Source organism: Ornithorhynchus anatinus, chromosome 17, assembly GCF_004115215.2.
Source record: "Ornithorhynchus anatinus isolate Pmale09 chromosome 17, mOrnAna1.pri.v4, whole genome shotgun sequence".
NCBI classification, from domain to species: domain Eukaryota; kingdom Metazoa; phylum Chordata; class Mammalia; order Monotremata; family Ornithorhynchidae; genus Ornithorhynchus; species Ornithorhynchus anatinus.
Window position 1 is genome coordinate 7,777,320 of NC_041744.1, and position 17,883 is coordinate 7,795,202.

Genomic DNA, 17,883 nt, shown 5'->3' on the forward strand with positions numbered 1-17,883 from the left:
GTAAGTGCTTAACAAGTACCATAATTATTTATTTAGAATCCCATCCTTTAGGGAAAAGCAGTGGAATGTGGAGATGGCTACTGGTTGCTAAACGCTCTATCTGTTAAGATGGGGAACTTCATCGTAAAAGTGAGTGGTAGCTCAGAACCAGCGGGTCAATGGGACAGCTTTGTGAGGGAGAAAATATCTCCAGACAGCTTTAGGATGACAGAACGAAATTCAGGGAATTAGGATGGGCCTGAGCAGCTGCAGGACTAAGAACAAGTGTTTGCCCTGGGCAGACAATCTTGGCTGTGGACAGTTGCACGTACAAGTACCGAGTGGAACCAGACTTTTTGACTCCATTCCATTTCAAAAATTCAACCAATAAGTTTTCAGCTCAATGAACTAACTACATCTGGGTTGCATTAACTTACTCCTCTGCACAGTTATCAGCAGGGTGAGTAACTACTAATATCTGTGCTCTCAGGGCAGGGGGACAGAACCCAGTAAAGCTTGAGGGAAGAGCAGGAGAGGGGAGAGCCTGTTCCCCGTCCCTCCTCCCTGGCTCCTCAGAGCCAGCCAGCCTGGATGGCCCTCTCCTGCGTACCTCCATGCCCTTGTAACCCTCCCCCAGCCCTGCAGCCTTTGGGCAAGTTCCCAATCCACCAATCCATTATTATTTCCTTGTGTTTGGACTACCTGGCCTTCCTAGGCTAATCGGCAGGGCTGAAGGGGAGGCCGTCACACACGTGGCCTTGGGGGCTCTTCTCTCTAGCACCCAGGCCCGATCCCTGCCCTTTACACTTTTGCTGCAGTCCCTCAGGAGCACAGGCCAAACCAGTTGGGAGAGACATAGACTCCTGAAGGGAGCACGATGCCAGAAAATATTCAAACATTCCCTTTTCTCCCTCTTCTCTGCCTTGACTCCCTTGCTTGCTCTTCAGCTTTTCACCCTTTCCGCAGTAAAAGACAGCACTCTAGAACCAAAGTAAGCAAAAGGCTAACCCTGTGCATCTGTGTGCGGTGTGATACGCATGTGGTAGCACAGCTTACTTTATGAATCCACATCTGCACCAGATGCATAAATGATCTGCAAAACTGAAGCCTAAATTTACTTTTTTCCTGATCTTTCCGAAGCAAAAAACCCAGCCCTCTGAAATACCCAGACCCCAACAGAAATTAAATATTCAAGCTCATAAAACAAAAAAAAAATTAAAAATTGGAGCACTCTTTTTATCTAAAGACTACCCCCACCCCCCAAGTCAGGTCTCGTGACAGTACCTTTGCTTCCTCTTCCTCCAGTACGGTTCTTGAGTTTTCTCCTCTAATGGAGGCCAGAGTGAATTTTGGGGCACAAACCCAGCCTGCGCTTGCTTTTGGAAGATAAGCCCGCAACTAGTGATTACTTCCTTCTGTGGTGAACTCTCTAGCCCAGCCGCCAGCCGGGGCCCCAGGGTTTTTCGGATTGGCTTAAATGTTTCTTTTCAACGTCAAGGCGTCATAAGGGAGAAGCCGTCTGGCCAAACCCCCTGCCCCCAGGCAGGCAAATGACTAAACTTTTGAGGGCGATGGGGTCCCACAACCCCCTCTGCAGCTCATCCCAGTTCACCCAAAGTTCTTCCTTAAATTCAACTGAATCCTCTACTGCTTTAATTTGGGGCCCATTTCCTCCAATGTCATCGCCCAGGGAAATGAACCAGTCCGCATTCGCCCACTTAAGACTCCAAGCTCTTTGTGGGCAGGGAAGGCGACTACCAACTCTGTTTTACTGTACTCTCCCAAGCACGTATTGCAGTGCTCTACACACACAATCAGCGCTCAATAAATTCTATTGATCGATTCATCCCCGTACTGACACAACCATCAGTACTCCCTTCGGTTTTCCAGACCAAACAACCGCAGCGCGCTTTAACCGGTGCTTGTAACCTTTCACGGTCCTTTTAATCAAGTTCCCACCTCTGGACCCTCTCCAGTTTGTCATCCTTTTAAAAATGTGGTGGCACAAAACGACCAACATAATTGGACTCCTGAATGCAAAGTGTAGTACTAAGCTCTGGAGAAAGAACAACAGAAGCAAAACACCTGATTGATCCCTGCCCCGAAGCAGCTCACAATCTGGTCAGGACAGAGTTGAGTCGGGACTCTTGCCTGCCTGGCACCTGCTCGTACCTCCCAGGAGGGTTAGTCTGGCTTATTTAACAAGTCTATCCAACTGACTCGGTCAGTGGTCAGCAGTGACCCGCTAGCCTCCATCTGCTTTACCTCTGCCCTGCCAGTCCATCCTGCCCCATCCTAACCTCGGCATCTATGTCCCTACACCTCCGACCTCGCACTCAATCCGACTGCACTTCCTCCTGTTCTTATGGAACTATTTTTCCAATCTTTGAAGAGCAAAGTTTTCGAGAGCTTGGGCCTGGGAGTCAGAAGGCCCTGGGTTCGAATCCCAGCTCTGGCACTTGGCCTGCTGTGTGACCATGGGGAAGTCGTTTCACTTCTCTGTGCCTCAGGTCCCTCATCTGTAAAACAGGGATTAAAACCACGAGCCCCGTGTGGGACAAGGGACTGGGTCCAACCCGATTATCTCAAGTCTACCCCCAGTGCTTGGCACGGTGTCTAGAACATAGTAAGCACTCAACAAATACAACAATTATTTTAGTATCAGCTCCAAATTTGATGAGCACACGGTCAGTCCAGAATCCCTGTGGATCTGGGTGGTCCCCAGGACTGATCCCCAAAGGTCCCGGCTGGACCATCCCTCCAGGGTGACCCTGAGCACTCGCGGGAGCAAACCCCAAGCCAGGTGTGTCCCCACCTATCAGTAGCTCAGCCGAGACCCCCCTCCCCCCAGTCCAGCCCAGAGAACCAGCACAACGCAGAACATCCAATCTTCTTCCTAACAGCAGCACCTGAAAGCCTCACGCGCCCCTCCAGGAGAGCTCACCCCGGGGATCCGAGTCTATCCCGCCTCGAGCAAGGCATCCTGAATAGCGCCTATTCATGCGCGAGGGCACTGAATAAACAGTAAGAGGATGAAATGCTCTCCCAAACTGTCTTTGAAAAGATGAGCCCGGGATAGACACTGACCGTCGGTTCAATACACTGAGCATTGTTAGAATGAACTTCTCGATCGGGAGGGGAGATGAATGCCTTCCTGTTTTAGATGGCCAGATATCCAGAGTGAGCTCATAAACCAAACACCAATTTTCAAAGACATCTGTTCCCTCTCCCCAGAATAAACACAGTGTTCGGACAGCTTGGGCTGGGATAAGCCGGCATTAACCCCGTTGGCTTTCACAAAGAGCAGCTCGAGGAACTCCTGGGTGTTCCACGCCACCAGACCAGCGTCTCTGACAGCGGGGGCGGCCGCAGCTCTCCACGGGGCCGCCATCGGGGCCGGCGGCTTTCTTCGGCGGGGCCGCTCTGAGCGGGAGAGACTTCGGCCGGAGCCAGGGCCCTCCCCTTGAGGTAGGCCCTCGGTCCCTGGGCCGGCACCTTCCTACCTCGGATGCCCACGGGGCTTCGGCAGAGTCCGGTCTCGGACGGAGTCGCTCCGCTCTGGCCCGAAGCAGGGCAGTGCCCGTTGTGCCGGTGAGCGCGGGGGCCTGAGCAGTGAAGCCCAGAGGTGGGCCCCCAAAGTAGCCCTTTCCTCAGTAGTACCCTTCGTGCCAGGCTGTCGGCAGTGCCAGTAGCCAGGGGCGGCGTTGGTGCTGGTTATGGTGAGAGATCCGATTCATTAGAGCAAGACAGAGGGCTGAGAAAACCCTCTCTTTTCAAGAGGAAGTGCCCGGGCCGGGGCAGAGCCAGTGGGTACCTCTGGGGATACCTCTATCTGGATACCACCTGGCCAGAGCCAGTTAAATATCTAGATGCAGGGCTTTCCTGAGCTGCTGTGATTCAAACAACCACACCACAGTGCTACGTTTTGTGCAAATGTCGGGGCTTTGCATTTTTATTAACATTTTCCTCTCACGTGGTTTACATCCATTTAGAACAATCTACATAAATCGAAACGGAACACAGACAAAAAAAATATATCCTTACCAACTTAAGTCAAATATTAATGAACGGTTCTATCCTATCTGTATCCGCAAAAAATTCTCCCTTCCCCAGACCACAGCTGGAAGAGGAAGAAAGCTAGGGTTCCCACGGACTTTTTTCAGGGTCCCCGTCAGCACGGCCCACCCAGGCCGGAGCAGCGGCTGAGGGGGCGAGGTGCTGGCTCTGTAGTCTTCAGCTCTTAGAAAAGAACCTTCGACATCTTCCTCTCTGTGTGGCTTAGTCCTGGCTGGTTACCGCACCTCTATCTTTCCCAAGACGGAGCGAGTTGGATGAACGCGGGCAACGGCCCAAGTGCCCGTATCTAATAGGCGCCACTGCGAGCCTACCTGTTCACTGGGCCAGACCTGCCCCTCTGTCACCATTCGGCCTTCCCGCCACAGCCCCGGGGCCAGACTTCCCCACTGACCCTGCAGTTTTTGATACATAAATATATTACGGTCTTTTCACCTTCCCGCCAACCCAAGTCTCCTCCATGGTCCAGTGGTGCCCATCTCTGCAGACTCAGGGCTGCTGCAGCTTCCTGGTGGAAAGAGGAAAGTTTCCTTTTCTTTGCCCACAGGTTCCTCCTAAGTCGAGGGGGCGGAAGGGAATGTGACTCCCGTTTCTTGCTGTGGCCAACTCACATCAAACTTCCTGCACCCCACTGAACAACTTGCACAGATCGGAAGGGCTCCGAAAGAGGGAGGGAAGGAGAGGGTCTAACTCCGTTGGAATCACCTCCGTGGCTGGGCTTCAATTCCCCCAAGCCACTCCCATCCCCGACAGACGCAAAACCGGGGATCGCCCAGGATACGGATCCGGCCGGAGCCCTCCGCTAGAGCATGATGGAGTCAGCTGGAAAGGGCGGGACCGCCAATCGAACAGCCGCAGACTGCGGCAAATCCTTCAGAGACTCCTCCAGACCTCGCCCTGGGCACAAGCAAGGTGAGCTGCTACCTTCCTGAACTGTGGTTGCGTGGGCCAGAAACAGGCACGATGGCGCGAGCCAAGCAGCCAGGAGGGTTGCAGATACCTGGGCTCTGCCCCCAAGGGACGGTCTTGCTAACTCAGGATAAAGAGTAGGTCTGGAAAACCCAAGGGGCTGGTTGACCCGGACCCAAGAGGTCCAGGGACAAGATTGGTCCTTCTTTCCCTTCATCCCAGGAGCAGCACCAAGATGCTGAGAGCGATGTTTTGGGGCAGCATCGAGGTGACCCAGCAAAGGCTGGGGCTGTCTACATGGCAGATGAGTGGCCCGGAGAGGTAGCATCCTGCCCTCCCTTTCCCCCTCTTCCTGCCTTCTCTAGCTCAGCGGAGACCACCGGCCAGGCTGGATGGGAAGTGGATCCAGAGGGGACATCCGGCCGACTGATGGAATTATGGCACCTCGGGGTCTTGTATGGTTCCTTTTCCGGGTCAGAGAGCGGGGCCCGGTTACGAGTCCATCGGGGTAACTTTATGGACAAGAGTCCCTGTCCAGCTGTGCTGCTCCTGGCTGGCAGCCGGGACTGGCCATGGAACCGTGCTCTGGCAGCATGTAAAAGTCGAAGGCGAAGGTCCCGGTGAGGGCCGAGGCCCTCCGGGGCCAGCCGGCCTCTTGCACACAGCTTGCCCTCACTCCCGGACCCAGGTGTGGCTCATCCCTGCATCATCCAAAGGGAGCCGGGTCTCTGGAGAAAGTCGGCCGAACGTCCTTCCCTACTCCCCATTCTCCAGATACGCTTCTGCCCCCGGAAAACCCTGTGCGCTCTGCTCCAGACCTCCGGCTCTTCCACCTGGGAAAAGCGGCCCCATCCCTCCGTGCTTCCCTAGAAGCCGGATTCCCCAGAGCTTCCCATCAGCTCCATCGACCTCCCTCCTGACCCTCCAACTGGACGGCCAAAGGCTTCACAAGCGAAAGAGACACAACTGCAAGAGGGCAAAGTAACCCAGAGGTGTTAGAAGGAAACCAGGCCAAATTCCTCCCTCCGGGGGGAAGGAAGGGATTGGAACACTCCGGGGACGGAGACACAAGAGAAGAAAACCCTACGGGTTGGCTCTCTCGTTCCGCCACGAGTCCCCAGGGAGGTCTCGCGGGTCCGGCTCCCGGTCCAACATTCGCAGGAGCGGCAAGGCAAAGCAGAACTTAGGCTGTTGAAAGGGAGCCGGGTGGGGGGAACCCTGGGTCTCCCCTAAGCCTCCGAGGCCTTGGTCTCGAGCTGAGGCTACACATGCAGGCGGGGGTGGGCAGGGAGAAGAGGAGGGGGTTTCCGAGAGACTGCAGGCTGGGAGAAGGTCGGGGACCAGCCACACGGAAGAGGCGTCGCACAGAGCAAAATAAGAAGCTTGGGGCCGGACCGGGAAGGAACGAAGACCCAGAGAAAATGCAATCACAGAGCAGAACACCGGGGCCTCCAGTCCCGGTCGGCCCCCTCCTCTGCTGCGTGACAAATATACATAAAAACACGGCGCATCGGACACGACTAGAAATACGGAGGGAGGAACTCGGGTGGGGCGGAGGGGGCAGGGGAAGGGAGGAGGGGCCGGCTCTGTACACGGTCGGACAAAAGACGCACATGTTCCACTTCTCGGAAGTCTGCTTCCCTTGTAGTCTGGCTCACTTGGTCTCGTCTTGTTTTCGGTCTGTGGCTCGCCCCCCGGCTGGGGTGGGGGGTGGGGAGGAGCTGGTTCTCGAGCGGTGAAGCCGGTGCCGTGCGGCCCCCGGCTAAACGTCTGTGGAGAAGTACAGTGTGTTCCGCTTCAGCTCAGCGAAGGAGATGGGCGGGTGCTGAAGGTAATAGAGGAGCACTTGGACCTGCAGAGAGCCGAGAGGAGGCAGTCAGCCCGTGGGCCGCCCCACGGCGGGCGGGGGGCGAATCCCAGCTGCGCAGGGGCCGGCCTGAGGGCGTGAAACCACGGGAAATGCAATGGGGCGTCGGCCTGTGGCTGTGCCCGGGATGGGGGGCCAGTTAGGAAGACTTCCAGAGCCACCACTTGGAAAACCCCATTCAGGTGGTCCGCTGGGAGCGCCTGGGCGTGACTGCAGGTCAGCAACGGCAGAGGGCGCTGCTGGGCAAGGGGTAATCTACTCGGGGGAAGGGGAATGCAGCCAGAGGGGCCTGGGATGCCCTGGGGGGTTTAGCCAGGCCCCTGTAGCTGCAAGAAAGGGCTAGTCCACACCGAGACGCCAGCACTTAGTACAGTCTCTGCACATAGTAGGCGCTCAATAAATATTATTGAATGAATAAAAGTACATCTGCAGTGGTGGGAAAGGGTACAGGCAGTCGGCCACGACAGACCGGCCTCTTGGACCGGGCAGAGTGAAGCCCCAGCAAGCACCAGGGGTGATCAGCCCTCAGAGGAAGATGGAAAGCATTTCCCATCAATAACTTTGGGGTCTGAGGATATCCCTGGTTTCTGGGGACAGGGCGACCGAGAGGGACTCCTTGCTCCACCCATACACACCTGTTTGTGTGTCGTTTCAACTGTCAGTCTCCCCTTAGATTGTGAGCTCCTTAAGGATAGGAAATGGGTGTCTCTGAGCACCGAGCACAGTGTTTTGCTCTTAATAGGTGCTCAATAAATACTACCGCTTGATGGTTCCTTCTTAGGTGAGGTTTTTTTCAAGGTATTTGTTAAGCACTTACTATGTGCCAGGCACCGTACTAAGTGCTGGGGTAGATTCATTCAATCGTATTTATTGAGCGCTTACTGTGTGCAGAGCACTGTACTAAGCGCTTGGAAAGTACAATTGCTTTGAAGCTAACCAGGTTAGACACGGTCCATGATCCACAGGAGGCTCACATTCTTAATCCCCATTTTACAGATGAGTTAACTAAGGCACAGAGAAGTTAAGTGACTTGTCCCAGGACACCCAGCAGGGAAGTGGCAGAGTCAGGATTAGAATCCAGACCCTTCTCAACTCCCAGGCCTATGCTCTACCCACTAGATCACACTGCTTCTAAGTTTGTGAATTTGGGGACTGAGACTCCAGGGGTCTCTGGGCCGATACTCCGTGCTGCTCAAACCGGCCAACCTCTGGAGAGATTGCTGGGTGCTCGGGTTTTCTGCCCAGGAGCAGGCCCGGAGCAGTGGGGACGGCCCCGAGCTGGGAAAGACGAGACTCGTCCAATACCTGCGCCATGACATCATGGGACCAGATGTCAGAGGCCGAGGTGATATTTGTCTTGCTCTCCACTTCGGACGGTCTCAGTAATGTAGGGCCAAACACGGTGGCCAAGTTGTGGAGGGACATTTTGTTGATGGGTTCTTTCTCAGCAACCCTGGAGGAGTGGAGAGGAAAGAGGAGGAGTTAGTTTTTCCTGAGGCATCAAAGGCTGTCACAGGCCCACACTCTGCAAGTTCTTTTTTTTTTCTAATGGTATTTGTTAAGGGCTTACTACAGGCCAAGCACTGAACTAAGCTCTGGGGTATAGGTAGAAATAAGATAATGGGCTTGAAGACGGGCCCCGTCTTCCACGGGGCTCACAGTCTTAATCTTCACTTTACAGATGAGGTAACTGAGGCAAAGAAAAGTTAAGTGACTTGCCAAGGTCACAGAGCAGACAAGTGGTAGAGCCAGAGTTAGAACTCAGGTCCTTCTGACTCCCAGCCTATGATTTATCCACTAAGGCTATGCTCTTTCCAGTAGGAAGTAGGCTATAAAACTGGGGCCTGGGTTGAGTCGTGGGAGAGTCTGGGAGCTGGATTCTGCCCAGTGTCACTTAATACATAATTTAGGAGGGAGTACTCACTTGCAATACACCCCAAGGGCCCATTTGCCCCGGGAGCTTCTGGGACATGTCCCCCAAGGTCCTGTAGGCACATATGCACAACACCTTATATGTGTGATAGCACCACGGTCACAACTGCCAGGGACCATAGACCAGACGAGGACTAAAGCAAGGGAAACGTGGGTCACCCGGCCTGGGCTCAAGCCCTGGACACCAGTCCTCAGCTTGACCCCTAGCAGGACTCTGTCAGTGGAACAGTGTTGGGCCATGCCAGCCCGGAGTCATGAGGCTAGGCCGGTGCTGGGCCTGGCCTGGGGTTTGGGTTCCTTCTAGGGTGCTGGGTTTTATTTAAGGTTCTACCAGTGCTAGGGGAGGAGGAGAGTCCTCCCCGCCAGTGGGAAAGCAGTGGGAAAGGGGATGGCAGCGGTCTTCCTCTCAGGGCCAGAGAAGAAGGAGCTGGAGCTAATCATGGAGTGCTGGGGGGAAGGCGGGTGATCCTCCTCCTCCCCACCTCCATGGATACAAGGACTTGATGGCCTCCCTCCACTCAATCTGGCCTGGCCTCCCCAAGCATGGCTTTCTGCAGGTCTTTCTCCATCCACTTCCCTCTTGCATCACTTGTCCTCCTCTGAACGGCAACTGCCATCTGCGGTTTGAAGTCAGAGGCTGCCAGTTCTAGGATTGACAAATGCAGCAAATGCAGGAAAAGTCTGTCCCCTCCTGAGTCTTTCCTCTGATCTGACCTGGCTTCTCCCTCCCCATCTCCGATCCACAGAAACATCTCCGGCCCTGCTTCCACCTCCCCTCGCCGCTCCATGACCCCCTCACCCCTCTGTGCCGCCCTCCCTAAGGGGCTTTGGAAACCCACGGGCCCCGGACCTAAGTGGAGCAACTGGTCGTCCTAGAAACAAGCAGAAAAACACTGCCCTGTCAGGAGGCAGCTGTGTGGCCGCCCCCCCCCCCCCGAACCCACACTCCAGTTGAGCACGGTCCAGGGGACCAGATGTGGGAACAGGCTGTGCCCAGTTCTCAGGGTGGAAAACCTAATGGATTTTCCCCTCACACTCCTCAGTCCTCCTCTCCTCCTGCTCTCCCGACTGCTTGGGATTTGGTTGGGAGTTCAGTGCTGGCCCAGCCTGAGGAGAAAGTGTCTCATGATGAGAGTAACATGAAACCAGTCAGCTTCCAGCTTCCAGCCTCGCCCTCCCTCCCTCCCTCCCTCCCTCCCTCCTCCCATGTTCTCTGGCCTCAGAGTCTGCTGAATTTCCAAGCAGTTAACAGCAGTTAACACTAAGTCCCTAATGATATCTGTTAAGTGCTTAATATGCTCCAAGTATTGTATTAAACGCTGTATTCAGGTCGGGCACAGTCCCTGTCCCTCAGGGGGCTCACAGTCTAAGTGGAGGAGAGAAAACAGGTATTTAAACCCCATTTCACAATTGAGGAAACTGAGGCCCAGAAGTGAAGTGACTTGCCCAAGGTCACACCGCAGGCAAGTGGCAGAACGCGGATTAGAACCCAGAACCCAACTCCCCGCCTGGGTTCCTTCCACTAGGCCCTGCTGCTTTCCAGCCCCAAAGGGTCTGCAATAAAGCCAGGCCCACCCTCCCATCACCCTACACTCTGCCCTGATGGCCCAGAACAGCACGCAGCCACCCTCCTGGACAGACTGGGCTTGCCGGTGGGCACAAGGGGTAGTGATTCCTCAGAATGCCCAACACCTAAGGCCATTAAACAGACCGCCATCTTTGTCGCAGTTTGATCACACCCAAACACCTGGAGCGGTGAGAGCTTGCGTCCGACATCACCACCCTAGTTACTGGGGAATGGGGTCTTCAGCCCAAAATTTCCCTGAAGACATGGTCTTGGGTCCGAATATCAGAGAATTGGTCCTGAGACCCTGGCGACCTCTGCCTCATCCTCCTTGAGCTACAGACCTAACAGCGGGGGCTGGCGCCCAGACTGGGCTGGGTTGGCAGGGGGGTGAAGGGGTGGGGCTGGAACTGCTTCACCTCCCAGAGCAAGATGACTCCCGCCATCAGTGATTGCCCACGCCGGCTTCCTGCTGTGCTGCAAGGCCTCAGAATCCTGCCCTCCTCCCCACCTTCCCCCCTACCCTGGGGAATCTGGGGAGCCGCCTCGGCGGCCCCAGCTACCTTTTCAAGTGTTCTAGCAGGAAGAGGAAAGTGATGAGATTGGGGTCGGGCAGCGAGCGGAGAAGGTGCATCATACAGTTTTCCTTGGCAGCAGGATCCGAGAGAGCTGGAGGAGGAGAAAATGGGCTGGGGTGAGAGCTCCCAGAGCTGAAGGATCCCAGATCCCAATCCAAATCCCAGTCAGGCAGAAAGGGCTCCTGACCCCACTAACGGGGAACTGGCTGGAATCTCCCCGGTCTTGGACCCAGGTGGAGTCGTACAGGGGCAGGAAGCCCCTGCTCCCCACAGGCAACACCCTGGGCTTTGGCGGAAACCGGGGAGCCCCAGTCCCCGGGGTGTCGGCTGCTCCAAAAGCCCCTCGCCTGCCGGCTTGAGAGCCGGTCCCCGAGCTCTGCTAGCCCAGGGCCCCGCTTAGTTTATTAGGCAGCTGTTTCCATTAGAGGCTCCAAGCTGGGGTCAATACCCACACCTGAGGCCCTAAGACACCAGGCCCACCAGGCAATCCCTTCAGAAGAGGGAGGATGGTGTAGGGCAGGGAGGATGCAGGGGGGAGGCTGGAGAGTGGGCACATTCCATTCCCCTCCCATCACCCGAGCCTTGGTACAGTCAGGCGTTTGCTGGCTGGGCTCCAGGATGGGATGAGACCTTCTGCTTGTACCACACAGACACTGTTTCCTGCTACCTTATCTGGCTAGGACTCCCCAACAAGCTCTCCTCCCTGCAGGAAGCCCCTTCCCACGAGAACCCCAGAGGAATCTTCTGCCTCCGGGCCTGCACCCCAGATAGCGCCTCACCGATCCCCTCCATGAAAGCCGGATAGAGCCTGTCTGTGAGCAAGGGCTCGGGAAGCTCCCGGAAGTACAGCTTCAGAGTCCCCGCGATGGCATTGATGTCCATGTCACTCAGCATCAGCAAGATGTCCTTGTTGTCTGGAAAGGAGTCAGGAAGCAGTCACTTCGCCTGCCCCTTCACAGCGTACAGGCCCGGGGTGGGGGTGCTGGTGTGCCCTCCACCTCAGGCAGAGGTGACTGACTGCCCAGCCTTGCTGGCCAAGCCATTCCCTTATGGCCCGTACTTTGCCCTTTGAAAGCTCAGGCTGGAACATGGGGGGGCCCCAGGTGCCCCCTTCCCACCAGTTCAATGAAGTCTGGAGAAGCATGGTGGTGAGCACCAGTGGAGCTAACTCCAACCTGGCACAGAAACAGTCTGGGAGTCTTCCACCCTGCCCCTCAGGTACACCTCACATGCCTGCCAGGTACACCCCAAGGGCCTGGGCTCTCTGCTCTTAGTGTTTCCCCGGGCAGGACTCGGGGCAGGGCAGGGCCAGGTGAATTCCCATCAGTCTCTGTATTCAAAGTGGAGAAAATAGACACATCCCTCGCCCCCAACCCCAAACAGTGTCTCAGCTCAGTGTTGGGAGCCGTGGCTATGTGGCAGAGGGGTGAGGGGGCTCAGTTTACTGGGGGACTCCTGGGAGAAAGAGCTTCCTGCTGTTAAGCCGTTATCTGGCAAGGCATTCCAGGGTTGGGGAGCCCCATAATCCTGTGCTGTTCTTCCATCTGGAACCTCAACTGAGCCCCTTGTTTCCCGGATAGTCTTGAATATTTTTTTCCCACCTAAAATCATGTGAAACCACACTCCACAGTACAGTGCTCTGCACATAGTAAGCGCTCAATAAATACAATTGAATGAACTTTTCTCACAGCTCCCAGGCCCCCAGGATCTTCAAGTGCATCCCTCCAGAGGGTTCTCTCTCCAGCTGCTGGACAGGGTCCCCTCTGACCACCCCTTGAAGCTCCGCCAGGCCCGGCTCTGGACATCCCTCTCCATCTGGGAGAGCTGGGGGAGGCCCATGCTGTTGAGGCTCCTGGTTCCCTTTGGGACTGCAGAGTGGTTGGGGGTGGGAGTCTGAGAGAACAAGTCCCTGAGACCCAGGTATCCACTCTCTACCCTGGAAGTTGGGGAAATGAGGGGGAGAGGGGCAAGATGCAGATTCGACCCCTGGAGAATTTAGCCAGCTCCCTGCTCGGTGCCCAGTCCCACCTCCAAGCTAGAGCGAAAGCTGATTCTGGGTTTCTCCTCCAAGCCCACACCAGAGGCTTCACCTCCCCTCTGTCCCTCGTGGGTGGAGCACAGGCGGGGCTGGGCCTGCCACCCCCGCCACTCACTCGCATCGAAGACGGCCTTCAGCGCCTGGATGTCCGTGGCGACCCCTGAGATTCGGTAGATGCCAACTTCCTCGATACCTCTCTTCTCCACTTCCTCCACACACTGGCGCACGATGTAAGGCACCTTGGAGCGTTCCCGCCTTGGGGGGATGGCAGATCCATGAGGCTCCCACAGGGCACAACAACCTCCCCGAACTGGAGCCCCCAGCCCGAGATCTGCCCTGGCAAAGCAGGAGTCATCCCCTTCTGCCCACCATCCCAGCCTCCTGAGTGCTAGTAGATGAGCTGTCACAGGCCAGGTGGGGTAAGGGGTGTCTCAGAGGAGGGTCCCCAGAGGAGGGCTTTGTCTGGCAGTGAATCAGAGGGATGCCAATGGAGCCTGAAACAATGGAGATGGGGATCGAATTCCCCACCATGCCCGACCCTTCCTGGGGCAGCTGCCCTGAGTAGGAAGCTGATACCCCTGGGGAATTTGATGTTGTTTGGGCAAAGGGTTGGACCCCCGTGCTCTTGGTCGGGAGAGGGGAGAAGGAGCAGGAATCCTGGCCGCCGTCCCAGTATTTTGAGACAAGCAGCGGTTTCAGACCCCGGGCACCCTGTTCTGCTTGTGGGGGCAGGAGCTACCCAGGAGGGACGGGTCCTCATGCAGCCGGGGCATTAGGAGGGGCAAGGCGACCGACCGCCTGGGGCCCGGGGACAGCGCGTACTTGGTCACGACACTGATCTTCACACCAAAGACGCCGGTCTGTTTTTTGGACGGGGTCCTCTTCAGGCTCATGTCCCGGCTGGTGAACTTCATGGAGAACTCCACCTTGATCTGAGATGGAAGAATCCATGAGGGTCAGCGCCCGGGAAACGCCCTTAGGGAATCAAACCACCAACCCCAACCCTGACCTGCGGGAGGACAGGGCCAAGCCAGCTGCCATGAGCTATGTGGCCACAGACGGTGCCTGTTGGCCTACTGTCTCCAGGGTTATCGGAATGACCCCAGGGCAAGAAGACGAAGAGAGAGCCAAATGGGTGGCTGGTCGCTGGTAGCGAGAGCTGAGTAAGGCCTTAAAAACTCAGCCTGTCCGACTGGGCCAAAACCTCCCACCCCCCGGGGCACTCCTCACCCCATTCATCTCGATCACATCCATGTGCCAGTTCTTCGTCTGCACGGTCTGGGGATCCAGCTGAGGAAAGAGCAAACAGAAGGATGTTAAAGACCTGGTTCTCTGCCTGCTCTCCAGCCCCGGTGCCATCCCAACAAATAGGGCCAGGTCAAGACCTGGTCCCAACCACAGGGAGTGTGAGGGTGGCATTGATTCCATGTCCCTTCCCAGGCCTCCCGCATAAGGGGAGGATTCTCCAACACACTCACTCCTCTGCAGCCCAGAAACGAGATGCTAAGGGCCCAGAAGCCTCCAGTGAAGAAACAAACAGTGGCTGCCACAGGCAAGGCAGGGCAGGAGCTGGGGGAGAGGCAGCCTTTGGGACTTCAAATAGTTCATGGAGACACTCCCCTCTGCCCTCTCGCCACCTAGTGCTGTCAGGAATTTAACTGCCAGGAGGACTGACACCGCATGAAAATTTCTTCTCCAATTCGCTACGGAATTCAGAGTCTGCGGGCCCATTTGTTTCAGGCTTGGCAGAGTGGAGGCAACGTTCTGTCCTGTGGGTTTTTCATATGCAACACACCCTCTGTCTCTGAAATTGGGTTTGCAGGGTAGGACTGAGAGATGGGAGGGCGAATGTCAGCCCTGGGATTGCCCCCAGCCACCTCTCCAACCACCGACGGACTTCTCCCTGGCAGGCTCAGGATGGGAGAGCCGGGGGAGGGGTAAGATCGGTGTCCAGCTTTCTTCTTCATCATCACCTTCATCAACAAATGTTAACTGTGCCTGCAGGGAGGTTAGGCGCTGTACTAGACAGCTGAGAAACATGTTTAGAAACCAAACCTGGTTTCCTGTACTGAGATTTTGCAGTCTGATGGGAGAGACAGGTCGACTTACATAACTACGCCCCTTGCCAAATACAACTTAAATGAGTGCTTTGAGGAGCTGGAGGCGGTCGTGAGCTCTGCTAGGTTGGCTGGTAGGAGAATGGGAAGGGCTAATCGGAAAAAACTTCGGTGGAAATTTAAAAGAGGGGAGGAAGTGGTTGGGCAAATAAGTGCAGGAAAGTTGCTTCAAAATAAGGAGTAGAGGGATGAAAAACTCCACCCAAGAACACTGCGTTTCTGTAGAAACACCCTCAGCTCTAGGCTGGCCATACGTGGCACACCTCAGCTCAACCGCTCTCTGACCTCCCCTCAGAGTCCCCAGTACCCTCCTCAACCCTCACTACCTCCCCCCAAGCAGAGATCCAGAATCCACTCCTCAGTCTCCACTACTTCCCCGCAAGCAGAGCCCCACTATACCCGCCTCTGTCCCTGACACCTCCCCCACGCAGATCAGAGCCCCACACACCCTTCCACTGTCCCATGCCCAGCGAAGGGAGCTGGAGTTTCAGGCTTTACCCACCAAAGCCCAGGCCAGTGGGGGCAGGCCCCTGGAGCCGAGACTCCCAGTGACCTGCTCCCTGCAGTGCCACCGCAGACATCTTTTACCCTGCATGCTCACTGCCCCGCATCAACCCATAGGGACTTCACAGATGGGTACTCAGGGTCCTTCCCTGGGAGCTACAAGTGGGGGAAGAGATGAGACCACCTTTCTCCAGAGCCCACTGAAACCACACTGCATTCCTGGCCCAGGGTTCTGGCCCTGTGGGGAAAGAGGCTGGGACGGCAAATCTCACCCATCATCCCACCCGATGCTCTTGTTGAGTGACTACTAGCTAGGGACACACACCCCTTGTTTCCCTTCATCTTCCCTGGCCCACCCTGGGCGGAGCAGCAACGATAGCAGGAGAGAAGTTGCAGTTTGGGGCCTGAATCTACCTAATGCAAGAGGGCCTCCCGGAGGGTCTGAGGCGGAGAAACCAGAGCCCAGAGCCAATATCGTCCCACCTAACCCCACCCCGAACCTCCCCGAGGGGCAGGGGCGGCCCCTGCGGCTGTATTTCAGAGACAGCACTGTCTCCTGGGAGCACAGAGGTCTCCGTAGGCCGGGCTATTTTGGGATGTCATTTTCAGAGAGGAGGGAGGAGAGAGGAAGATAGGGCACATTTTCCACAGAAATAAGGTCTCCTGGATGGCTCTGGCTATTTATAGCCCCTGGGAAATGTGGACTCTGCTATTTCCTGATTAGATGAGCTTTCCAGTGGTGGTGACTGGGGGGGGTGGGGGGGAGGCGGCCACTCCGATGTGGGTGGGGGACCCCCCCTTGTGTGCCCTGCTTTGACCGTGGCAGATTCCAGGGGAGGGGGCTCTTGCTCGGCTTCTTGGGAGGCCCTGGGGAGGCCGGGGAGAGGGGGCTGGGCTGGTGAGAGGAGCAGAGCAGAACCCACTCCCTGGGGTGGGGCAGCGGTAGCAGTAGTTCAGTTGCCCAGGGGCAGGGGCCCGAGCAGCCTGAACAGGACAGAAGCCAGAGGCCCCCGTGATCCCCTTCCTTCTCGGGCCCAGCCGGGACTGGCAAGGGCCAGCCTGACTCCTTCCCTTGAGGGCAGCCCCTCCTCTCCATTGTGGCCCAAATCCAAACCTACCACTTTATTGCTCGGCCCTCTCCCTCTCCAAGATGAAGGAAAAGGACTGTGGGTTCCAGTCGTTGATCTGGCAGGAGGGAGGAGATAGTGGAGGAGACAGCCACAGAGCAACTGCCACCCCTCTAATTTCACCCAGGGATTTCCCTTGGACTGACAGAATTTGCCTATATTGAAACGCTTTTATGGGCTTTATGGACATGGCCAATTTTAGCTCATGTTTAAACACTCTATAAATCTGTGGACCGTGGGCAACGCTACTGCTTCAGCTGAGGATGCGGGCACAGCCGGGTGAATTTACTGGCCATTGGCAGCCCTGCCCCCGAGGCCAGACAAGCTGAGGGCACAGAATTGCAAGTTCTGTGCCAGTGGTGCAGGGATCCTACTAGAAGCCTGGGCACATTGGGGCGCTGGCAGGAGCTCCAGACCCAGAAGGGAAGTACCAGAGGATCCAGGTCCACTAATACCTCGGGCTTCTTCTCCTCCCACTGACCGTAGGTAAATGGTGTCTCTGGCACCAAGAGGCCCGAAGCGGGAGGGAAATGGGTGTGGGTCTCCATTCCCAGAGGGCTTAAGAAATACATGGCATCTTGGAAGAGTGCCAGGGGTGTAAAAACAGGGGGCTGTAGGATGATCTTGGAAAGAGAGGTGGTGCGAGGGATGGAAATAGGGATGGCATCCCAGCTGGGCTGGAGAAAGGACTGACTCACCAGTCTTCCGCCTGTGGCGGGGAAAACAATGAGGAACCTTGGAAGAATCCTGCTTTCTCACCTAGCCCCTGAGGGGGTCTGGGTCTATGTCATCTGTTCAATCACTTAGTCCAGGCTGAGATGGACCAGGGCCAGTAAGGCCAGAGGGCCAGATTATAAGTCTGGGTGGAAAATCTATAGCAGAGGAAGAAGGGAAAACTCTGGAATGGGAATGGAGAGAGAGGAATCATCCTAAATTCATCTGCCGGAGGCATCATGGGATCCAGTCCGTGGCCTGGTGGTAGCTTGGGGCCCAGAGAGGCCAGCTCAGAGGTTACCCCTAGGTCACTGGGCTCCCTCTCTTACAGTCACTAAGTTTGCCTTTTGTCAAAGCAGCAGTTCTCTGTAACCTGCTTAGGGAACAGCTGCCCCAGATTCTCCATCTCTCCCCGCAATCATTTTCAGAGAGTCCAGTGGGCACCCACCAAAACCTCTCTCCGGGCAGAGCTCAGACAGA

The 17,883-nt window shown here is 56.1% G+C and overlaps 1 protein-coding gene across 8 annotated transcripts in view; it reads right to left on the bottom strand.

Annotated features, from left to right (window-relative positions):
* Positions 1-3,898: 3,898 nt before the first annotated feature.
* The window catches only part of ABR (ABR activator of RhoGEF and GTPase), a 162,805-nt gene continuing 148,820 nt past the window's right edge, over positions 3,899-17,883 (bottom strand). For all 8 annotated transcript variants that reach the window (XM_029081817.1, XM_029081820.2, XM_029081818.2 and 5 more), the window contains 7 exons: positions 14,172-14,231; positions 13,764-13,873; positions 13,057-13,196; positions 11,683-11,817; positions 10,889-10,994; positions 8,135-8,282; positions 3,899-6,814 (listed from right to left, as the gene is read on the bottom strand). In XM_029081817.1, coding sequence (XP_028937650.1) covers positions 6,725-6,814; positions 8,135-8,282; positions 10,889-10,994; positions 11,683-11,817; positions 13,057-13,196; positions 13,764-13,873; positions 14,172-14,231 — 789 coding nt within the window. In that variant the 3' untranslated portion in view covers positions 3,899-6,724. The remainder of the gene's footprint in view (positions 6,815-8,134; positions 8,283-10,888; positions 10,995-11,682; positions 11,818-13,056; positions 13,197-13,763; positions 13,874-14,171; positions 14,232-17,883) is intronic.